Here is a 21,951-nt window from a genome sequence, read left to right on the forward strand (position 1 = left end):
TTGCCACTGGATTCAAGCAAGCCTGGCTGAAGATGGCTGAAATGCCAGAAACCGGTCCTAGGAAGCTTGTTTGCGGTCCAGGGAAGGCATGGCTTGGCAGTTCGGGCTGGACTGTTCCCATGAGGCACAGGGTCAGACTGATTTGCATATGGCCATGTCTGAACTGGGGTGGCAGAGTGGGCTAAAGAACGGTGATGGATCAAACCCAGATCTGTTGACTGGGTGTGAGTGTTTGATTGGTTCTGATGCTCCGTCCATCACCACCCCCTTTTGTACCACTTAACTATGCAGATGACACACGAATACTCCTTAAACTGGAAAGCCCCAAAGATATTAAACTCACACATTTTCAGTTGCCTCAGCCATTGATCAGTGGATGATGTGGCGCCATCTCAAATTGTATGCTACCAAAACTGAAATACTCACGTGGCGATTGGAAAAACTATGACCCACTCGCCGCCTAGTCTGACTATCTGCAAACACCGTCTAAAGTATCTAGGGAAGTAAGAAACTTCAAAATTACCCTGAACTCCGAGCTATTAGTTAATGCCCCAGTGAACAATCAAGCTTTACTATTATAAAAACTCTACAACAGATCATCTTTAATAACTATTAAAATACTACAAATAATTTCGAGCTCTGCTGCCAGTCTACTCCTACATGTAAAGCCACAAGCCCACATCTCCCTTGCTTTGAAGGCCCTACATGTAAAGCCACAAGCCCACATTTCCCTTGCTTTGAAGGCCCTACATTGGTTACCGATCCACATTCAAGCTGCTTTGTATCGCAAAGCAATACGTGGAACATTGCCGCTCTTCATCAGGAATAAAATCACCAAATACATACAACAAAGGAACCTCCGCTCTAGATTGGCACCTCGCCTCAAAATCCCACCATACAAGGGGAAAAAAATAGGCTCTGTTCAAGCAACCAAACTATGGAACTCTCGACCCCCAAAACACAAGATCTACGGATAACTATCTTATCTTCAAAAGACCATTCAAAAGTTTGCTCTTCCCCAAATAACCATCATCCTCGAACATAAATGTACAACATATCCCTGTGTATATAAACATTTATTTGAATTATATGAATGTATCTAGATGTGTATTCTTCTGTATAAATGTGTATAATAGTGTTTATAAATGTATAGATATTAGTTAGATCTGGATAACAAATGTACATATTACCTATGGTTATTATGCGATGTTTAACTTGTATTTAGGTCACTGCATACATAAGTACCGTTTTTTTTTTATCATAACTATCTACAATTGCTAAACTATTGAATTATTAAAAGGACAAAAAAAATTACCTAAAAGTACAGCAACACTTGAAAGTTTGTTTATTAAAAACAACTTAAATCTAGATATATTACCTTATACATGTATACCTTCCATGCACTTATGTATTTTTATATCGATTACTCCTAGTTCAGCATCTCCAATGCACTACCCTATATCTCACCCTATACCTCTCTCAATATATCCTGTACCTCTGACTCATCCCAAACCTCATACTATCTCCAATGCACTACCCTATTTCTCACATGTACCTCTCTCAATATATCTTCTACCTCCACTCTCGGACTCATCCTAAACCCTCTTTCTACTGCTATGATCCCAAAAATAACCCTTTTGACCGAAATGTGAAAAGGCATGCCAGTTTCTAAACGTTTAAACGTTCACTGATACTTTTGCTTTCAGCAGAGTGCAAACCGAGCTTTTAATACCATAGGTTTTGAGCTTCCAGTTACTCTTGTTAGAGGTGAATTAATTTGCCATCCTTTAAGGCACCAGGAAGTTTTGGGTAGTCCATTTCTCTGATTAAGGGAAAACTGCAGTTGGTTTCTGATGTGCAATTAGTCCGTATGAAAATGGGTATAATGTTTAGAGTTGTTTTTATTTATTTGAACAAAGGATCTTTTGGAGAGTAAACGTATGTTAATAATTGACTCTGAACACTTTTGGTGATTGAAAGTGCTTATTTGGAGCATTCTTGTTTTGTACACTACCAGTTGTCGGAGTTGAAAAAGAGTCTTTCTAACATGCAGTCAGAAGTGCAGGAAGCTCTTCAGAGGGCCAGCACTGCAGCAAAGAACGAACAAGCGGCTGTGCAGGACAGCAAGGAACAGGTGAGCTGTGGGAACTGTTGGCTGAAATATTGCGGTCGATGTTCTCTACTTTGTATAATGGAAAGAAGCCAGAAGGTGGTTTCTATTCACAAACCTTCTCCAGTGCTAAAACATTAACAAATGCCCATTCACATCGATGTGTTAATTTGAACCCTACCCACTCTGGGAGATTGCCCGTCCTCTAAAATCTCACACACATTGCTGAACCACAAAAAAGTGAGTGAGTGGCACTATACTACACTTGTGAGCTCTTTTCAAACTTCAGTATGTTCAAAAACCTGCCAAAGTTTGTACGTATACCATGAGCTTTACTGAAAGATGTAGCTTTGCTCTTGCAATTCTGCCATCATTTCAAAATGTAATTTTACAATTGTAGGTAATGTATATTCTTGTTTTGTTTGATCTATTATGGTCTTTAAAGTTATTTCATTACCTGTCTGAAGCAGGCAGCTTGACAGCTGCATTATAACATTACGACAGGGGAGAACTCTACAAGTCTTGACAGAAAGAACCTTAAAGGCTTCCAGTTTTTCCAAATTACACTTGATCTCAAGATTTAGGATTTGCCCAACCTCCATCGTGGTTGCTACCTCATTTAACCCATCATTCTGCAGTACTGTAGGGGTTATTTGCCTCCAGTGTACTTGAAGTTGATTGTGTATTCATCTTTTTGGGTAATCCAGAGCCTTTAATTCCACTAGATCTTTCTTATTTATTGCATCCAGTGATATAATCAATGAGGTAGCTGATCACTAAAGGAAATGCATAAAATATTGATGTTACTGAAAGTTATTGCAACTTTGTAGCTGAAATGCTCCTCAAATGGTATCGATAGATGCATTGACGGATATTAAAGTGGCATCTCTTGCTTTGTTAAGCTCTTTCAAATAGTAGACAACACATGCATTCAGGTTGCTACCCACAGGTGTGTGGAGAATCATTCACAGCAGAAACATTTTTTTGGCACATACCGAAAGCAGTACACAATCTAGTGTTATTAAAGTTAGTGAATTAATATCTAGTCCGCTCGACAAGCCCCATCATGAACTCTGACCACTGCCCTAATCAAATTCTTATCTGCTCTTGCTCTTCTTGGGAATAATCTCATCCCAGTTTATAATGCAAAGTTTCTTGCCCTTTTTAAATTGTTTTATTCAAGTAATTCCACCCCAAACTCTGAGATCAGAGAAAAAAGAAAGCACTGTCCCAGAGGATCCAATTTCTTCTTGTAATTGGTGGTAACCCCCATCAGCATGACATAAGTATCCATTTTTACGTTCATTGCAAAACACCTAATATGCTAAATATTGTCTGTGGATCTGTAGGAAGTTGGCTCTGTATATACTATACCAAAGTGAGGTATAGTGTGTACAGAGTCAAGTGGAACCCCAAAGGTTGGCAGAGGTAAAAATTAGATAGAACTTTACTCTTGATTTGTGGTAGAGTGGTCGAACAGTAAGGCAGTATCAGAGGACAGTGTTAAGCATTTCTTGTACACACTCAGCAAATGAATTCACACACTCAGACTGAACGTCAGACCAAATCTTTTTGTATAAAAATATTCTTAATTTTATTTTCTTGAACCAAGCAAGCCTGGCACAGGTACGATATAAATACTTTACAGTAGTAATGCAATTGAAATACAGTTTGAATGAAGATTGTATATGCACTTTGGTTTGATTTATAGTATGGAGGCAGAGAAATGCACTACTTAGTAAATGCAGTACACAGACTAGTAAAATAGCAGGTAAGTAACTTTTGAGATTACTAGGCTTACACAGAGTAGTATACCTGGGTACTACTCTGGGACATTTCCTGCAAACAGGAAAGTAAGATCGTTTTTGTTAGATAATGCAAATTCAACGATTTTCTTTAGTTTCTCAAATTCCTCACTTGGAACGTTTCACAGAAAAACAGTCAATCTTATCCTATGGAGGAAAATAAGGTTATCGGTTTTGAGGTAAATATCTGGTAGTCGGAGTTGAGTTTTTGGGGGTAGACTCAGGGGTCCCGCAGGGTCAAGGATGCACTCTTGTTACACCCTCAGCGGCACTAGGGCAGCTGGGTGCAGAGTGCTGAGGCCAATGTTATCCAATGGGGGATAGGGGGCCTGCGGTTGGTGGCTGCTGGCATCCTGATCCTCTCACTCACTAACAAATCCAACGTCACCAGGCACAACTTCCAAGGATTAATGAAAGCCTTCGCCACCTGGATGAAGAACAGCTGCCTTAAGCTCAACTCAGACAAACCAGAACACCACATGGAACGATACCTGGTGGCCCTCTGTGCTAGGAACTATTCACCCCTCCCCCCCCGCCCTGTACCCCTACAGTGTCTATGTCCATTCTTAGATATTGTAAGTGCAGTGCTACCATTAAGAGCATATGGTGCTGGGAGTTTGTCATTACGAACTCCACGGCACCATAATGGCTACACTGAAAACTGAGAACTTTGGTATCAAACTTCTCAACACATTAAACCCACACTGATGGCAGTGTGGGATTTGATGACAAATGCACACAGAGGGCATCTTAGAGGTGCCCCCTGAAAACGAACCCACCTCTAGTGTCCTGGCTGAGTGGCTGCTTTCAGCTGCCACCACCAGACATGTTTCTGGACCCCTGTGTCGAGAGCCTGCTGCGCTCCGGGGCCTGAAAGAATGCACATCCTGGGACAAAGTGCCAAGCCTCCTCCCCAAGGATGGGCAGTGTTCACGAAGGGGAAGCTTCAAAGGCTTGCCGCCTTTGTGATCTTCCCCAGGCCAATTGCTGCTTTCAGCAACTGGTCCCCACTGGTTCTGACCCTCACTTTGGGCAAGAGAACCGGCGAGGAAGAGAGGTGTGCCCACCTCTGCCAACTCCACCCCTCAGGTGGGGGAGGCGTGGTGACGCACAACTCTGTCCACGCCATCTTGTAGATGGGGGGACTAAGCCAACCATGGACAGGCACATGCCCCCCTCCCACTGGAGGGTGGCTTAATAGGGGATGGGACCCATTGGTCCCTGCCTTTTACCTACCTGTAACACCCCTAAATCTTGTATTTAGGGGCACCCCTGAACCTTGCTTCCTCAGAGCCAGACAAGAAGGAAAGGATGACCAAACAGCTGCGCAGCAGCTAACACGAGGAAGACGCCCACTGACTAGACCCCAGCCCTACCGGCCTGTCTCCCCCCTCGAACCTGCTCCTGCATAATCCCTGTGTGTCCTGCAGCCAGCAAACTCAAAAACCCCGGAGGACCTGCCTGCCTGCCTTCACTTCCCAAGACTGCTTTTCCCGTGTACTCCGAATTTGTTCAACTGCAACCTCTGGCAGAAGGCTGAGACTGCAAATCCACCCCACTTTGCACCCGCCGTCCACGGCCTGAGTTCGAGTGGGCAAACACCATGAAGGTCACCCTAGTGATCCTGAACCGAGATCCGGCGACCCCTGACCTGCCTCAAGCCTCCAGCCCACGCTTGCAGACTAAATCCAGAAGGCCCTTCTAACCGCAACCAGGAGCTGGTAAGATCAGACCCCAAAAGGCACCCCTTCACCAGACGCCCCACAGCCTTGTGTGCCCAAACTAACGGTGCCTAACCAACTCCTAACTTCCCAACTTACCTCACGAAGTGGTGGTCGCACCGAGAAGTCCATCGTCTCCCTGCCGGCAGTATTTCTGCAAACCGGAGGTTCTCCATTGGAAACAGGGCATCTGACCTCGAAACAGCACCCTGCACCTGGCCGCCCTAGTGCAGTTGAGGGTGTAACACGAGTGCATCCTTGACCCTGAGGGAACCCTTGTTATAACCCCAGAACCTCAACTCCAAAGACTGATTACTTGCCTCTAAACCGATAACCCTATTTTCCTCCCTAGGATAACATGGAAACTATTCACAGAAAAACAGAAAGTGTGGAGTTGGAGAAACTAAAGAAATATTTTTTATACAAAAACATTCGGTCTGACGTTCAGTCTTTGAGTGTGTGAATTCATTTGCTGACTGAGTGTGTACAACAAATGCTTCACACTGTCCTCTGATACTGCCTTACTGCTCGATAACACTACCACAAATAGAGTGAGGTGCTATCTAACTTTACCTCTCCCTACCTTTGGGGATCCACTGGACTCTGTGCCCACTTTACCTCAATTTGGTATAGTATATACAGAGCCAGCTGCCTACAATAGCCACTTCACTCAACACCTCCCCGAACTCCACTGACTCCCGGCAGACAGAAGAATAACCTTCAAACTCCTCACCCATGCTTACAAGGCCCTCCACAACACCGGACCAGCATACCTGAACAGCCATCTCTCCTTCCACGCATCCAAAAGACACCTCCGCTCCGCCCGGCTCACCCTGGCCTCTATCCCACGGATCCGCCAGACCAGAACCAGTGGAAAGTCCTTCTCCTTCCTGGCTGCCAAGTCCTGAAACACCCTTCCCCTCTACCTCAGACTATCTCCCACGCTACACCAGAGCCAAAACTTGGAAAGAGGTTATTGGCTATTGTTAAGCTCGTATTACGGTCAGGTTCCTGAATTCCGGGGAGAACCGGCAATACTAAGGATTGCTTAGTTGCTCCAACATTCTTAGTCCCCTAGAACTGGCCTGACACTCTAATCATCAAACACCACTAGTGTCCCATGGAGTGGCCCAGATTGATCTGATTCTTTATTTAAAGTACAATTCTTTGGTTAGCTAGCCTATCTAAAGTATAAAATGCCTGTAGTTAAATGCTACTTCACTATATAGTGACTCAAACTTTGATATTGTCACTCCTTGAACATGCTCCTAAAGGAAACACAACTGGCCCTCGAACTAGTAGATCTGGTATTACTGCATGCATATGAAGCCACTGTCGAACGAACAAAGCACTGTATAAATCATTAGTTTACTGTTTTTTCTGGGTTAAAATTTGGTGTGACTCGCTATCAGTATGATCAGATCTGTGCTATTCTTGTGCTGTTAAGCTCTTGAAATTATGGTGATACAAATGCTAATACTGTGTTCTAATCTTGTTAAATCTGGCTCATTGCCATTCATTGCTGTAGACCTTTGTCTGTGCCTGGTTATCGTTAAGTTACATGTTTGCCCCATTAGAATACAGTGAGAAGAACCCTCCACAGGTATGCCCGCTATAACCACCTCTGAATTTATGGGTAGCATGATACCAAACATTGCGCCTCTGTCTGCAGAAACGTTTCTCAGTATTTCATAGATTTCGGATTTGTCTAGAGCACTTGAGGTAGTCCTCAACCTACTCCATACGTTTGAGTTGTCTGTCCCACTGGACAAGTCGCAGCCATGCCACTATCTCAAAGGGAACTTGAAAGAATGTTTTTTTCTCTATCCGCTACACTCCTGGTTGACCCATGGGCTTTTAACATATTACACCACTACATATCAAAACTGACTCTAAATGGTTGTCCTCGCCCTTTACTTGTAGTCCATGCAAACCTAGGGGTCTTATACTTTCCTTTGCAGCTGGGATACTCCGTGTCCACGTATATCTGAACTGTTCAGTATCTAGCAGCTGAAGCCCCTTTTTGATTTGTTTGTACAGTGTGATCTAAATTTACTATTTCCCTTCTGTTGATAAAATACTGTAAACCTGTTAATTGTTGAAAGTGTAAACCTGTTTATCAAGTAAACGTCAACAGGGTAGCCGACTGTGAACTTTTAGGAAGGTATTGGGAAATGTTCATTTCTTCGATAATCACTCAATGGTCATTTACTGATTTCTCCTTTCTTCCTTTCTCAAAGGCCAAGATTGCTTCTGAAGCGCAGAATAAGTATGAAAGGGAGCTCATGCTTCATGCTGCTGATGTTGAGGTCCTGCAGGCTGTGAAGGATCAAGTTGCCAAAAACAATTCTGTGTGTCAGAAACTTGAGGAAAAAGCACAGAAGGCAGAATCTCAGCTGCTGGAGTTCAAAGCGTCGATGGAAGAACGTGAGAGAATGATAAAGGTAAAGTCCTGCTTGGCTGGGGATACTCCAGGTCTCTTACCAGTGTCCTAGGGAACCTTCAGTGAGTCACCCTCTGCCTCATGTTTTGTTGATGAGGCCTCAATATTTCATTGACTGCTTTCAAGGACTTGCTACCTAGTTCTTCTCACCGGCTAAACAAGAATAGAAAAGTACAGTAGATGCAATTTGGTAAGGGAGTTTAAAATTGAATTAAATGAAGGCCTAATGGGTAGTGGCTTGTTCTGATATGGAGAAGAGTTTAGGACTTTTCTCTACAATAATTGTCTGGAAAGAGCAAATGAGTTGGCAAGACATTTGTGCAGTGATTTACATTTGACTACGAAAAGTCATTTAGTTCAGCTATGATTGGTGGACATGCTTCGTGATTAGTAGTTCTGCTCTAAAGGAAGTTTTAACTTCCTTCAGTGCTTATTCTCTAGCATTTAATTTTTCATAGATTCACATGCTTGAAACATTCAGTGTCGCAGAGCTACCACTTAATCTCCAATCTGAAACCGCAGTTTTCTGCAAAGAAGGCCTGACAAACTGACCCTTGAGGTTAACTTTTTGTACTTGGAAAAAGACCCAATCTTGAACCTATCAAACGGAAGCAGTCTGATGTATGGTGGTAGTTTGGTGCAGATTTCTAATGCATGTTGTGTGGAAGGAAGGTTTATAGAGGTCTGCTTGACCTTCTCTTCAGGTTTCTACCTCATCTCTGTGAATCTCCTCTCTTCTGGCGCAGGCTTGCTGCTTCATGGCCTTAGATTTTGGTCCAGCAGAAGGTACATTTCTTGAATAAATGACAGAGTATCAAGAGGGCTCCGTTCAGAGCCTTTAATTCACATTTTAACAAAGAATTTAAGTGGAGGACACCCAGAAGAACTGTTTTTTATATTACTTTTACCCTAAGGACAAGAAAAGAGATTGTAAGTTCTTATTGTAAAATCTGCAGGAAATCTTCTGTTAAAGCTTTAAATGGCAAACGGCGGCTCTTGAGATGGCCACAGAAGACTTATACGGATGGCCCATCTTCAAGTGATACTTCTCATTCTGGAGCATCAAAAAAGATGCAAAACCGTTGCTCAGACAAAGGTGAGATGCACTAGAAAAGGGTTTTCACTAATGAATTTGCATATACATCTGCAGGTCATTCAAGAGAGTGCTTAATGCAAATATTCATTTTCTCCTGCTTGGGAATCCTCAGCTCTGCCACTTTCTGCACCATCTGCATTTGATTACTACCATAAATGCTTCTTTTTATGATGCCTCGTGTGCCTTCCTCTAGGCGTTTTCCCCCTGAATTGGCTGCAACTACTCCTGATCCTGTAGCACTGCCGTCAACAGCGCTGTGCGACTGTATGACGGTCGAACATTCCATCAGCTAAGGTAATATCCGTTAAGAAGCCATCATTGATTAGATACCATTGACAAAGCAATCTTTAAAAAAAGCCACTGTCACCAAAACTGTCTTGGCAACCCCTGGAAAAGCATAGAAAGTAGCCCTTTCTTCCATGTTGCCGGCAGACACCAGCAAGGTGCCATTGCTCCTGCCAGCTAAGATTCTGGGCACTGAGGGCCAATCTCTGCATGAAGGTTCCTTTGGCCCTGAATCTAGTCCGGTTGCCACTCTATGTAAAATGCCAAGAGACCAATGAAGAGGACCACCTAGAAGATCAAGAGCAAGTGCTGACTTTTCTAGTCACCCATATTCTAAATGTTCTTAGCATGGTTATGGTAAATCTCACTATAACTGCCGCTGAGATGAATATGATCAGGTACTTTATCAGATGATGCAAAGCTTTCAGTTCTTGCAGATTTTGTTAATGAATATACTATTCAAGCAAATGACCAAGCCAAAATGTATTTGAAAAGCTGACCGTATTGTTAAAAATTGTAGACACGCCATTATCTTTCTGAAATGTTAGTCAACCATCTTGAACAAGTCCTGTGGTTGCCAAACTCATCCTGTTTGACACCACCCTCCCACCCCCACCCCCCATCAGTCATCTTATGTGTGTGTTTGTAACTATTAGATTAGTGTCTCTGAAAATCTACCTGCTGTGCGTGGAGTGGAGAATTAAATTGTGAAGCAGCAGCGCTTGGAGACTGGGCCCGTAACTACAAACGTCTTCAAATTACAGTGGAATGACCTGGCTAATATGCTTGCAAGCCACCCCTTTGCAAAACCAAGGAGGATGATGATGATTTAGATGCTGGCCTGTAGACACTAGTAACAAGAAGGACCTGCATCCCATATGGCGGGAGAACGGTTTGATAATAGCCGGAAGTCTGTCGATTGAGAGCTCCACTCTCCCTTAGAATGAGCAAGTGTGGGGCTTGCTCAGAAACCTCTTCTAAGATGCTTCTGTTAGAACCCCAGGTCCTCATGCACACACACGGTCTTTTTGCAAGACACTGAACTTTGAATCTGGGATTTGAAAGTTCATGCCTGCAAGGTAAGGGCAGTATTTTTGTCCCTAGTTACCTCATCTTTGTTGATGGCTGCCTTTTCCTTCAGGGGTAAAGTTAACCTTCCCCTATGAATAGGGAGGCCGGATGTTTTAAGCTACAGGTAAAAATCTGTCTTTCATCTACAAGCTCTAGGCATAGCAACGATGGTGAACAGTGGTTTGCACATTTCACAAATTATTGCTTCTAAAGGGTACTTCTTCCTTCAGATTCTTCACCTTCCAAATATCCTCCCAGGTGTCAGACTGGTCCATGAAACCTTTAACCGAGCAGCACCTCTCCAGAACCACTAGGGGTTCCATGCAGCCTTAACTGCAGCTCACCCTGCCAGGTGATGTGACACAGGCATATAATAGGCACCGACAAGTTCCTGTTTTTCTGCACCTCATTTACATGGTATGGAGCTCTCGCTGTTCTTCACTGATGGACATTCCTCAGCTTTGACAGACTAGGTTAAATGTCTCCTTTTACTAACTGTTCCAAGCAGATGAAGCTATCAGATTCTTAAGACATCTTCATATCGTGTCTTAGCTCTGTTCAGAAGTCTGTGGCTTGCAGTTTGTGCCAATGGTGCTACAGAAGGCCATCGGAATTGGAGCCCAAATTACTTCTGGCCTTGGGCCTCAGGTATACACCAAAGTGTACCCCTTCTCCTGATTTGGAATGCTCTTCCAAGAGGGCTTCACACAAAAACCACAAAGCATAATGGGAAAAATCTCATCCTCTAGAAAACAATCCTATTCTTGGGTCTGTTAAGGGGCCGATGCCAAACCAGATGCATGGCTTGTCCTAGGAGCCAGTTCCAAAACTGTAACAGATCCTGCTGGTATTCCTGGCCAAGGCCTTCCCTCTAGCCATTTCTGATATATGTAGGATAGTTCCAGTAACTTCTGGAACACTCCTGAAGAATGCACCTGCTCTTTCAGGCTTAGTCACTCCGAACATGATGCTCTGCAGCTGCCTGATTCGTTCCCTAGAAAGAAATAACAGACACTGTACTACAAACCGCCCGTCTAGGGTCTCCACACTGCCACCCCAGAGCCGATCATGGCACTTCCCTCAGTCTGCTAAAGTGATCCAGGTGGCTAAAAAAAATACCAGGGCTTCTCCTGGTGAACAGCCCCTTCCTAGGGCCCAGATGTTTCCCCTTATGGAGTAGCTGGGTTTGTAACAGGATTTTGAGGCCATATCTAAGCCTGAAAGATTGTGGCCACAGAGAATGTAATGATTTGGAGGCTTGTAATCACGAAAAGAGCGAGGGAAAGTGAAATCGGTTGCACTCTCCCACTACTGAACATTTAAATCACATAGGCAACTGATTAAGGAGGGGTTTCTTGGAACTATATCCAGTTCCCTCTTTGTAATAGGATGTCAGGTGTACTCTCTGCTTAATTGTTTTCTTCTGATTGGGTATTCAAAGATTTTGGAGGAGACGCCTCACTCACTCACTTAGTGTGACATGCTTCCTCATTGGCACCTATCCACACCCTGGTCCGATGATACTGCCAGGGCGGACTCAACCATAGTTGGTAATGGGAGTTCTTAGATAACCAACAGTCCCTGCTGTGTTGGTGTCTTGTAGGAATTGGCTAAACTGGCTCTTCAATCTGGTCACTGAAGGCTGAGACACTTTAATGCCTACACTCATGTGTGTTTGTTTTCTGTGGCTATCACTGCCAGCCATACCTTCATGTGCTCTGCTGACTTTTATGGAAATGTCCAGGCCACCCTGACTTACACTTTGGTGGTGTGCTGCTGATTGATGACTTAAAAAAAAATAGTAGGGACCCTTGCTTGCTCGCTGGTCACTAGTGAGGCGGTTGCATCAATAATATAGAAAATTCTGGGGCTATTTCATAGCTCGAGTGTCCCAGCAGAGACAAGTCATACACCTCAGCAACTTTGACTGTTTTTAGTAAAGTGCTTGCCGTTGAGGTGCTATCACTGGGACAGTCGGGAGTGCCTGATTTTCTATGCTCCTTGCTGGTGGGTACGGAACATCTTTGGTGCACAAGAGCTCTTCTCCATGGCTTTTGGTTTTACCCTCCATGCCCAAAAGCCTCACCTCCTTCCAATGCAGAGATGGTGTTCATAGTGTCCTCCTCATTTGAAAATCATGAGTATTTGTGAGATGGTTTCTCACTCAAGCGCTTCTCCAGGTCATACAGGTGCGACATCGGCTTGTCTTCGTGGCCTACTGGATACTATTGGTTTTCTGGAATTGGATCTTTCATAGATTCACATGCTTGAAACCTCCCCGCCGTCATCGAGGCAGCAGACTCACTGTGTCATTTTAAGTAAGCAGTGGAAAGCGAAGCTGAGCTTTCATAGCTTAAAGTGAGTACTTTACTAGCCTATCGCCACCATTAAAAATAAAAATTTCCACTAGTCTGGACAGAGCAGAACCAACACCACTCTCCTTGGGACCCAGACCTCAACACCTCATTTTTCTTATTGCGTGTCGTATGAATTGAGTTTCTTGAGCGCTGCTGTTTTATTTTTTCTCTGAGACCCATTTGTTTATTATTTTGAAACCAACTCTTTTTTTAATCTGTAATAACCTGTCTCCCTCTTGGTGAATCAACGGGAATCATGACAGATGATCCTAAAAAAGGTCTTTTCAGACTGTGGCTTCTGTGAGACGCTAAGGCTACATTCAGAGGACCCGCACAAAGATAATTTATTGTCTGCATTCCAGACATAAGCCTAAGAATTGCCGGATTCATCACACTTTTTTCTGCCAAAGCACTAAAGGACAATGAAGGTAGTCTGCTTTTATGGCTGCCAAAGATCAAGGACCTGCTATCTTCAGGAGAAGAGCAGAAAGGTACGAAATTTCCCCAAAAATCTATGTCCATTCGGTGGACCATATTTCAAGATATTCCTCTCTTGGAAAAAATTCTGGCAAAATAAGGAGGAAGAGGCACGAGCACTGAGGTATAATCACCTGGGCCTCAAAGGCCTGCCTCACACGCCATAGAACGTCCAAAGAAAAAGAATACCTCCTAGAGCCTCTTGAAGGAACAATCTGAACCTTCCACTCCAAATTAGATGGTACATATTAAAGCAATTCAAAATATAAACGACTGTTGGTTGGCACATCGTTAACGCAGTTGACTAAAATAGTCGACTAGACAACTTGAAGCTGACTGGTGAACAGTGTTTTAAAAGCTCACCACGTTGTCAACCGCATTGACGGAGATTATTGACAAGACCATTGATGCCAGTCCCCCGATATCAAAGACAAAACCACCATCAATGACTAGTTGATGAGACCGAAGGTAATTTTTAATTTCCAGTGCCAATTCAGCAGAGCACACATGGGTGATTACTGTCCCTTTGGGACTACATACAGTTCCTTAAAACTGAATTTCAAACAGCAGAAAGAAGACCATGACGGCTAGTACATGGAAGGTCTCAGCCAGGCATGCAAAAATCCAGGGAAGTGGAATCGTTACCGTAGATGTAAGATTATGAACCTTTAGACAGTTGCCATTATTAGGACAAATCTATGATGCAGGGACCCAGACCATTAGTAAAAGACTTACAATTAATGCTTGCAGACTTTCATAAAGTATTCCCAGAGCAAGCAGCATCACCAGGGATACATGCTCATACTTGCCAGTTAGCATCTGGTATACCAATGACCAGCCCCTCAGCAGGTTGCCCTAGATTACCAATTGCAACTGGTGAACCTCCATCTTCAAGGCCCATTTTGTCTCTGACATGAGGATAAGTACTCTGGCGATTAACGGGAGGAAAGCAAAATTCCTGATGAAGTGCCTGACCCAATCCACACACCGACATGATGTGGGATCTGAATGACTGATGTCAACCTGACTTGCAGCAGACTGTTCTCTCTACCCCATCTATAGCTCCTGATGGTGATGGGTATATCAGGTCTAGGCTGTTGGAGAGGTCTCCTGCAGAAAATAGTTATCCGAGGCCTTTGGTCTCCAATGGATCAGAGGCACCACATCAATCTTCTGGAACTGTATGCCATCCTGCTGGCCCTCAACGGCTTCCTGCCTTCCACCTGGCTGTCGCGGTCCCAGGGATTCCTCTCCTCAGGATAACGCCGATGCTGTGTGGGTCCCCCGCCCCCTGTCCGGTGTACGTGTAATACCCTCTGACGAGAAGATAGGTGGGTGAGGGAAGGAAGGGAAGGAACAGCGGGGAGGGAGACCTGGAAGAGACAAAAAGACGGATTAGCCACAGGCACCTCTCTACCTCCCTGACACACCCCAGACTAGTCCTTCCCCCTACCTGGAATTCCTTCCTTCCTGCTACGGACGATGGGCTAGGGTCCTCACGTGGACGCTGGAGGGGTCTCTGGTGCTGATGAGTCCAATTAGGACGCTCTCTACGAGTCCCTGATCTGTTACCTCACGGGAGAAACGAAGAGTGAGAGGGTCCTACTCCCCCATAGAAGTCCGCTCTGAATGTTGCTGTTGCGGGTGGTTTCAATGCGCCTTCCTCAATCGCCCTCCTCGTTACTTCACGCGAAGGGAAAGGGCTCTGAGCTGCCAGAGGAACCAGGCGCTGCCACTCACGCCCGGGAAATCCTGGGGCGGAGGAGCGCCCGGAGGTCAGAAGATGCGGGTGGCGCTGCCACTCACGCCCGGGAATTCCTGGGGCGGAGGAGCGCCGGGAGGTCTGGAGGTGCGGGAGGCGCCAGGGAGAACCGGCCCCGCAGCTGGTCCGGGCCACGGGGTACCGTACGGGCCAGGGAGAGCCCCACCGGTTCCGGCGGCGCGGAGTGAGAAAACGAGGCGCGCTTACCTCCGTGGGGGTCGTCTTGTAGTCTGCTTCTGCGAGATCCTCGCCGGGTCTCAGGCAGATCAGAGAGTCGGGGACGTTGCGAGGGTCTGCTTGGAGCCGTTGGTCTTTGCAAGCTTGGACGGCAATCATTGGCCCCGCCTTCCAGGTTGCCGCGTCTTTTATGAACGCCCGCGGTGACGTGATGTTTACTTCCGGCGGGTGGCCGCGGGGACTGCTGGGATTTGGAGTCCTCTGCTCTCGGAACCGCGCCGTCTGCCCTTGGATCATGACAGCACACCCCTCTTCACCCCGGTTACCGGACCGCCGGAGACCCCGGGCTTGGAGGGCGAACGACGGTGGAAGGCCGCCACATGTCGGGCCGCGTGCACCGCCGTAGCCGGCTCCCACGAGTTCTCCTCGGGTCCGTAACCTTTCCAGGCCAAAAGGTACCAGAGCTTGCCCCTCACCAGCTTAGAATCCAGGACTCGGCGAACGACGTACTCCTGTTCGTGGTGCACCCAAACAGGTGCCGGGGGCTTCTTCACCGGGCCCAGAGAGGGTTTGAGCAGCGACACGTGGAACACCGGGTGGATGCGCAGATGCGGGGGCAACCGCAGTAGCACCGCCACCGGGTTCACATGTCGTACCACCGGGTATGGCCCTATGTACTTCGGGTGAAAAACGCTGGGTTTGCGGAAGCGGATGTTTTTCGTGGACAACCACACTTTTTCGCCCTTGTGGTACACCGGTGCGGGTCTCCGCCGCTTGTCAGCTTGTGCTTTTGTAACGTGTCTTTGCTACCTGTAAGCTAGCCCTGGCCTGTTTGAGAGCGGAGTGTATGGTGCTGAGTCTTGTCTGCAAATCAGGAAGGGACACCGCCTCCCGGGGGAGAAGGAAGGGAACAAACCGGGGGTGGAACCCCAAAGCGAGAAAGAAGGAAGTGTGTTGTGTTGTGGTGTGTTGAGGCATGTTGCGAGTTGTTATAAGCCACCTCGGCCACCCAGAGCAAATCAACCCAAGAGTCCGCTGCTTTATCTGCGTAACAACGCAGATATTGTTTAAGGGTTTGGTTGAGTCGCTCTGTCTGCCCATCCGTCTGGGGGTGGAAGCTCGTGGAAAGGGAGGAATAGATGCCTAGCTGCTCACACCACACCCTCCAGAACCGGGCGGTAAACTGCGACCCCCTGTCTGACACGATCCCCACCGGGAGTCCATGAAGACGCACCACGTGTCTCAACAGGAGTGTCGCCAATACCCCTGCTGAGGGGACTTGCTTGCAGGCGATAAAGTGTCCCATCTTCGTGAGATAGTCGACGACAACGATGATGGCGGAACATCCCTGGTCCTTCGGCAGCCCCACCACGAAGTCTATGGAGATCCGCTCCCAGGGATTCATCGGGGTAGGAAGCGGCATCAGCAGTCCTTGTTGTCGTTGATGGTCCGTTTTCATCTGTGCGCATACCGCACATTTTTTCACCCATAGCAACACATCCGGTCGAACGGAAGGCCACCAGAACTGTCTCAACACCCTTTCCAGGGTTTTGGTCCCTCCCATGTGCCCTGCGCTGGGGATGTCATGGCACCATGAGAAGACGAGTTTTCGTAGCCGAAGTGTGGGAACCAATACCCGGGACCCCCACAAAGGAAGACCCTGGTGTAGCCGCCATTCCTTGTGGCTTCGCAACCATGACGACCAGGCGAAGGTCTGGATTCCTTTCCATACCCCCTGTAAAAAGGATTCGGTCTTCAGACTGCCTATGACCTGTTCTGGAGCAAGAATGGATTGCTCGGGAGTCACCGTAGGGAGACACGGAGGACATTGGCGTGAGAGGGCGTCGGCTTTTCTGTTCAGTGCCCCGGGACGATACGTCACCACAAAATGGTACTCTGCGAAGAAGAGCATCCATCTCTTTTGTCTAGGTGACAGATGACGGGCGGAACGTAGGAATTGGAGGTTGTGATGGTCCGTGAACACGGTCACTTGATGACGAGCCCCCATCAACCAGTGCCGCCATTCCAAGAAGGCTTCTCGTATGGCGAGCAGCTCTTTCTCAGAGATGGTATAGTTGAGTTCGGCAGGGCTTAGTTTTCTGGACATAAAGGCCACCGGATGGAGTAGCCCGGTATCCGGCTGTCGCTGAGATAGAACAGCTCCCACCGCTTCGCCGGACGCGTCGGCTTCCACAAGGAACGGTAGCTCCGGCTGTGCATGACGTAGGATGGGGGCTGATGTAAACGCTTTCTTGAGCTGTTCGAATGCGGTCTGGGCTTCTGGAGACCAAAGGAAGGAGGTACCTTTGCGGGTTAACTTGGTGAGTGGTGTTACCGTTTGGGAGAAGTGGTGAATGAATCTCCGGTGAAAGTTCGCAAAGCCGAGGAAGCTCTGTATTTCCTTCACTGTGGTCGGTTGTGGCCAAGTGGCCACGGCTTGCACCTTCCGGTCGGTCATGATCTGTCCTTCGGGGGTGAGCAGGACGCCAAGGAACTCAACGGTGGTAACGTGGAACTCACATTTTGTGAGTTTGCAGAACAGTTGGTTTCGTTCCAGGGCTCTCCACTGATCGTACGTGCCCGACGTGTTCCTTGGAATCAGACGAAAAGATCAAAATATCGTCGATATAGACCACAACGTATTTGTCCAGATAGTCCCTCAATACTTCGTTGAGGAAGTATTGGAAAGCGGCCGGGGCGTTGCAGAGCCCGAACGGGATCACCAAGTACTCGAACAAGCCGAATCGGGTCTTGAACGCGGTTTTCCACTCATCCCCCGCGCGTATCCGAACCAAATGGTACGCCCCTCAGAGGTCTAATTTCGTGTAGATCCGCGCTTCCCGGACTTGTTCCAATAGGACGGGAATGAGCGGCAAAGGGTATTGATTCCTGATGGTCATCGCATTGAGGGAGCGGTAGTCGATGCAGCAGCGTAGCTCGCCGTTGGCCTTGGGGATAAAAAAAAGGGGGGATGCCGCCGGAGAGCTGGAGGGGCGTATAAATCCCAGTTTCAAGTACTTCTCTAAGTACTCTTTCAGGTGACAGGTTTCAGGACCAGTGAGAGCATACACCCTGCTGCACGGAACGGTGGCTCCTGGGACCAGATCAATGCGGCAATCAAAGTCACGATGGGGTGGCAGTTTTTTGGCCTTTTGCTTATCAAAGACTCCGGTATATGGTGCATAACAGTCGGGGAGAACCACCTCCTTCTCTGCTGCCGTGGCCACATGGTGCGTGGTTCCGTCTTATCTCCCCAGTGGTTCTTCGCTGTGACGGCAATGGGTCTGGCAGAAGGGAGAAGTGAACGTTACCGTGTTCGTCGCCCAATGTATCTTGGGTTCGTGCAGCCGCAACCAAGGCAACCCCAGGATGATCTTACATCGAGGGGCTCGTATAATATTCAGGGTGAGCCACTCACCATGTTCCTTCCCTATTGTCACCCACAGGGACGGAGTGACTTGCCGAATGGGACCAGATTCCAACTCCTTGCCATCAACGGCATACACCAATTCAGGAACGTCTTTGAGAAGGAGGGGGATTCGCAACCTCTCCGCTTCCTCGACATCCATGAAGCAACCCGTGGCTCCCGAGTCAATCATGGCTCTGACGACCAGAGGGCTGTTGTCAAGTCACTTGTGCGGTGATAAACACATGGTCAGGTTCCTTGGTGACGTCGGCCTCCAGTGAAGGGATGAACTGACAGCTTGAAGGCTTCCCTTCCCGTTCCTTCAAGCACGGGGGTTTTCCGCCGGTCCCTCGACGAGGCTGGCTGTTGTTTGACCTGTTCGGGGCCTGCCGGTCTTCAGGCGCACCGGGCATTCGCATAAGAAATGGCCCTTCTTCCCGCAGTATAAGCAGAGGCCCTGTTTTCGTCGGTGGTCCCGCTCCGAAAGGGTTAAGGATGCTCTCACCGTCCCTATCTCCATGGGGTCGGGCCTGGACGACGTTGCTTCCGACAAGCGGGGTTGCTCGAACGGCGAGGAAGCCTTGTCCTTCCGTTTGTGTTCGCCTTTTCGTTCTCTGAGTCGATATTCGAGCCTGGAAGCTAATTCTATCATGGCCGAGCATGTGAGAGGCTGCGGGTCGATCTGGGCGATGACGTCTTTCAGCTCCTCCGTGAGCCCTCTGTAAAAGATCGCGGATTGTTTTGTCTCCGGCCAATCGGTTTCGGCTACCAAGCGGCGAAAACTGTTGACATACCCCAGGAAATCGGAGGGGGTCTGCCGTAGGTCTAGAAGGTCGCGATCGGCGGAGAAGGTGTCTGCTCTGCGGTCGAAAGTTTTCTCGAACTCCTGCCGAAAGGTGTCCCAATCGTATAGGAGGGCGTCATCTGTCCGTACTATGGGGACCGCCCATTGTGCTGCTTCCCCGGTTAAGTAGGAGATCAAGAATGCCACTCGGGCCTGGTTCGTGAGAAAAAGCTTTGGCTTGCAGTGGAAGTGTAGTTGCACCTGTGTTAGGAAGACCTGCACTTTCTGGATGTCCTCGTGGAACCTCTCCGGGGGGGCCAAGGGGATGTGAGCCGGCATTTCAACTACTACCTGCGGTGTGGTTGACTGGGGTGGCATCCCTGCATCAAGGCATTACGTTGCATGCGGTCTAGACGAGCATGCAGGGCGACGGAGTCTGCTCTGGACGCAGCTAGTTCTAGCTGAACTTGGGTCAATGCGGCCATCACATCGTCCAGTGAGGCCATGTTTTCGCATCGACGAGATCAGGAGGAGAAATATTCGTGGGCCAATGATTCTGTCGCGGTCCCAGTGATTCCTCTCCCCAGGATAACGCCGATGCTATGTGTGGGTCCCCCGCCCATCCGTCCCCTGTCCAGTGTACGTGTAATACCCTCGGACGAGAAGATAGGTGGGTGAGGGAAGGAACAGCGGGGAGAGAGACCTGGAAGAGACAAGAAGACGGATTAGCCACAGGCACCTCTACCTCCCCGACACACCCCAGACTAGTCCTTCCCCCTACCTGGAATTCCTTCCTTCCTGCTACGGACGATGGGCTAGGGTCCTCACGTGGACGCTGGAGGGGTCTCTGGTGCTGATGAGTCCAATTAGGACGCTCTCTACGAGTCCCTGATCCGTTACCTCACGGGAGAGACTAAGAGTGAGAGGGTCCTACTCCCCCATAGAAGTCCGCTCTGAATGTTGCTGTTGCGGGTGGTTTCAATGCGCCTTCCTCAATCGCCCTCCTCGTTACTTCACGAGGAGGCGAAGGGAAAGGGCTCGGAGCTGCCAGAGGAACCAGGCGCTGCCACTCACGCCCGGGAAATCCTGTGGCGGAGGAGCACCCGGAGGTCAGAAGATGCGGGTGGCGCTGCCACTCACGCCCGGGAAATCCTGGGGCGGAGGAGCGCCGGGAGGTCTGTAGGTGCGGGTGGCGCTGCCACTCACGCCCGGGAATTCCTGGGGCGGTGGAGCGCCGAGAGGTCTGGAGGTGCGGGAGGCGCCAGGGAGAACCGGCCCCGCAGCTGGTCCGGGCCACGGGGTACCGTACGGGCCAGGGAGAGCCCCACCGGTTCCGGCGGCGCAGAGTGAGAAACCGAGGCGCGCTTACCTCCGTGGGGGTCGTCTTGTAGTCTGCTTCTGCGAGATCCTCGCCGGGTCTCAGGCGGATCAGAGAGTCAGGGACGTTGCGAGGGTCTGCTTGGAGCCGTTGGTCTTTGCAAGCTTGGACGGGAATCATTGGCCCCGCCTTCCAGGTTGCCGCGTCTTTTATGAACGCCCGCGGTGACGTGATGTTTACTTCCGGCGGGTGGCCGCGGGGACTGCTGGGATTTGGAGTCCTCTGCTCTCGGAACCGCGCCGTCGGCCCTTGGATCATGACACTGGCACAGTTTTGACTAAAGGCTACCGCCATGAGGTACTGCAACAAGCAGGGTGGTTATATTTCAGCACTTCCTGGCACAGCACTCTTTGTAGCTCGATAGACCTTTAGGGTTTCTATGACTGGCAATTGTTTGTCAGGCTCCTTTAACACCAGGGCAGACTAATTTGGCAGATGCTGTGTAGCCCATCATGAGTGCAATTTGCACCTAGAGGTTGTTGGAGTCTTCACTTTGTGTGCTGTGCATCAGGTATATTTTTGCTACTGCTAAGAATACTGAATGTCATGCCTTTTGTCCCCTGGGCTTCCACCCCGGTGCTCCCTGGAAGAGAGGCTCTGACTCATTTATGTGTTTCGACTTCTGCTTCTCAAAGTGCTGAAGAATGTCAGCAAGGAACATTGTCAGCTCATCCCGAGTGGCCAGAACTAAGCTTACATAGTTTATACTCCCATCTTTGAAGTCTGACCCCCTCCTCCCTCCAGCCCCCTCTCCTGCTATCCTTTGGGGAGGACCTTCTCTACCAACGGCTCTTCTGCACCTGAACATCGACAACATAGACCTCCATGAACGAATACTGAAGTCGACCTGTCTGTGAACTCATTGATAGGATTTTGGTCGGTCAATTTCAATCTACCAAGTCTATTTATTCTGACCCATTGTCAAAGTTTCTGGCCTGGTGCAAAGGTCGTTTGATCAGTGCACTTCTAAATGTTCTTTCCTTGGCCCTGCAAGTTTTTGCTATGTGCACTTCTAAAGATTACTGGTCAACCGCTTTGGCAGTTATGCTTGTGCTTGATCAGCCCTCTCTGTCCAAATA

At 48.1% G+C, this 21,951-nt stretch overlaps 1 protein-coding gene across 8 annotated transcripts in view; it reads left to right on the forward strand.

Annotated features, from left to right (window-relative positions):
* Positions 1 to 21,951, forward strand: part of TPR (translocated promoter region, nuclear basket protein) — a 645,150-nt gene that overhangs the window by 186,520 nt on the left and 436,679 nt on the right. For all 8 annotated transcript variants that reach the window (XM_085601673.1, XM_085601674.1, XM_085601677.1 and 5 more), the window contains exons 24-25: positions 2,018 to 2,134; positions 7,877 to 8,080. In XM_085601673.1, coding sequence (XP_085457799.1) covers positions 2,018 to 2,134; positions 7,877 to 8,080 — 321 coding nt within the window. The remainder of the gene's footprint in view (positions 1 to 2,017; positions 2,135 to 7,876; positions 8,081 to 21,951) is intronic.

The sequence above is a fragment of the Triturus cristatus genome, chromosome 4_2 (assembly GCF_964204655.1).
Source record: "Triturus cristatus chromosome 4_2, aTriCri1.1, whole genome shotgun sequence".
Taxonomy (NCBI): Eukaryota; Metazoa; Chordata; class Amphibia; order Caudata; family Salamandridae; genus Triturus; species Triturus cristatus.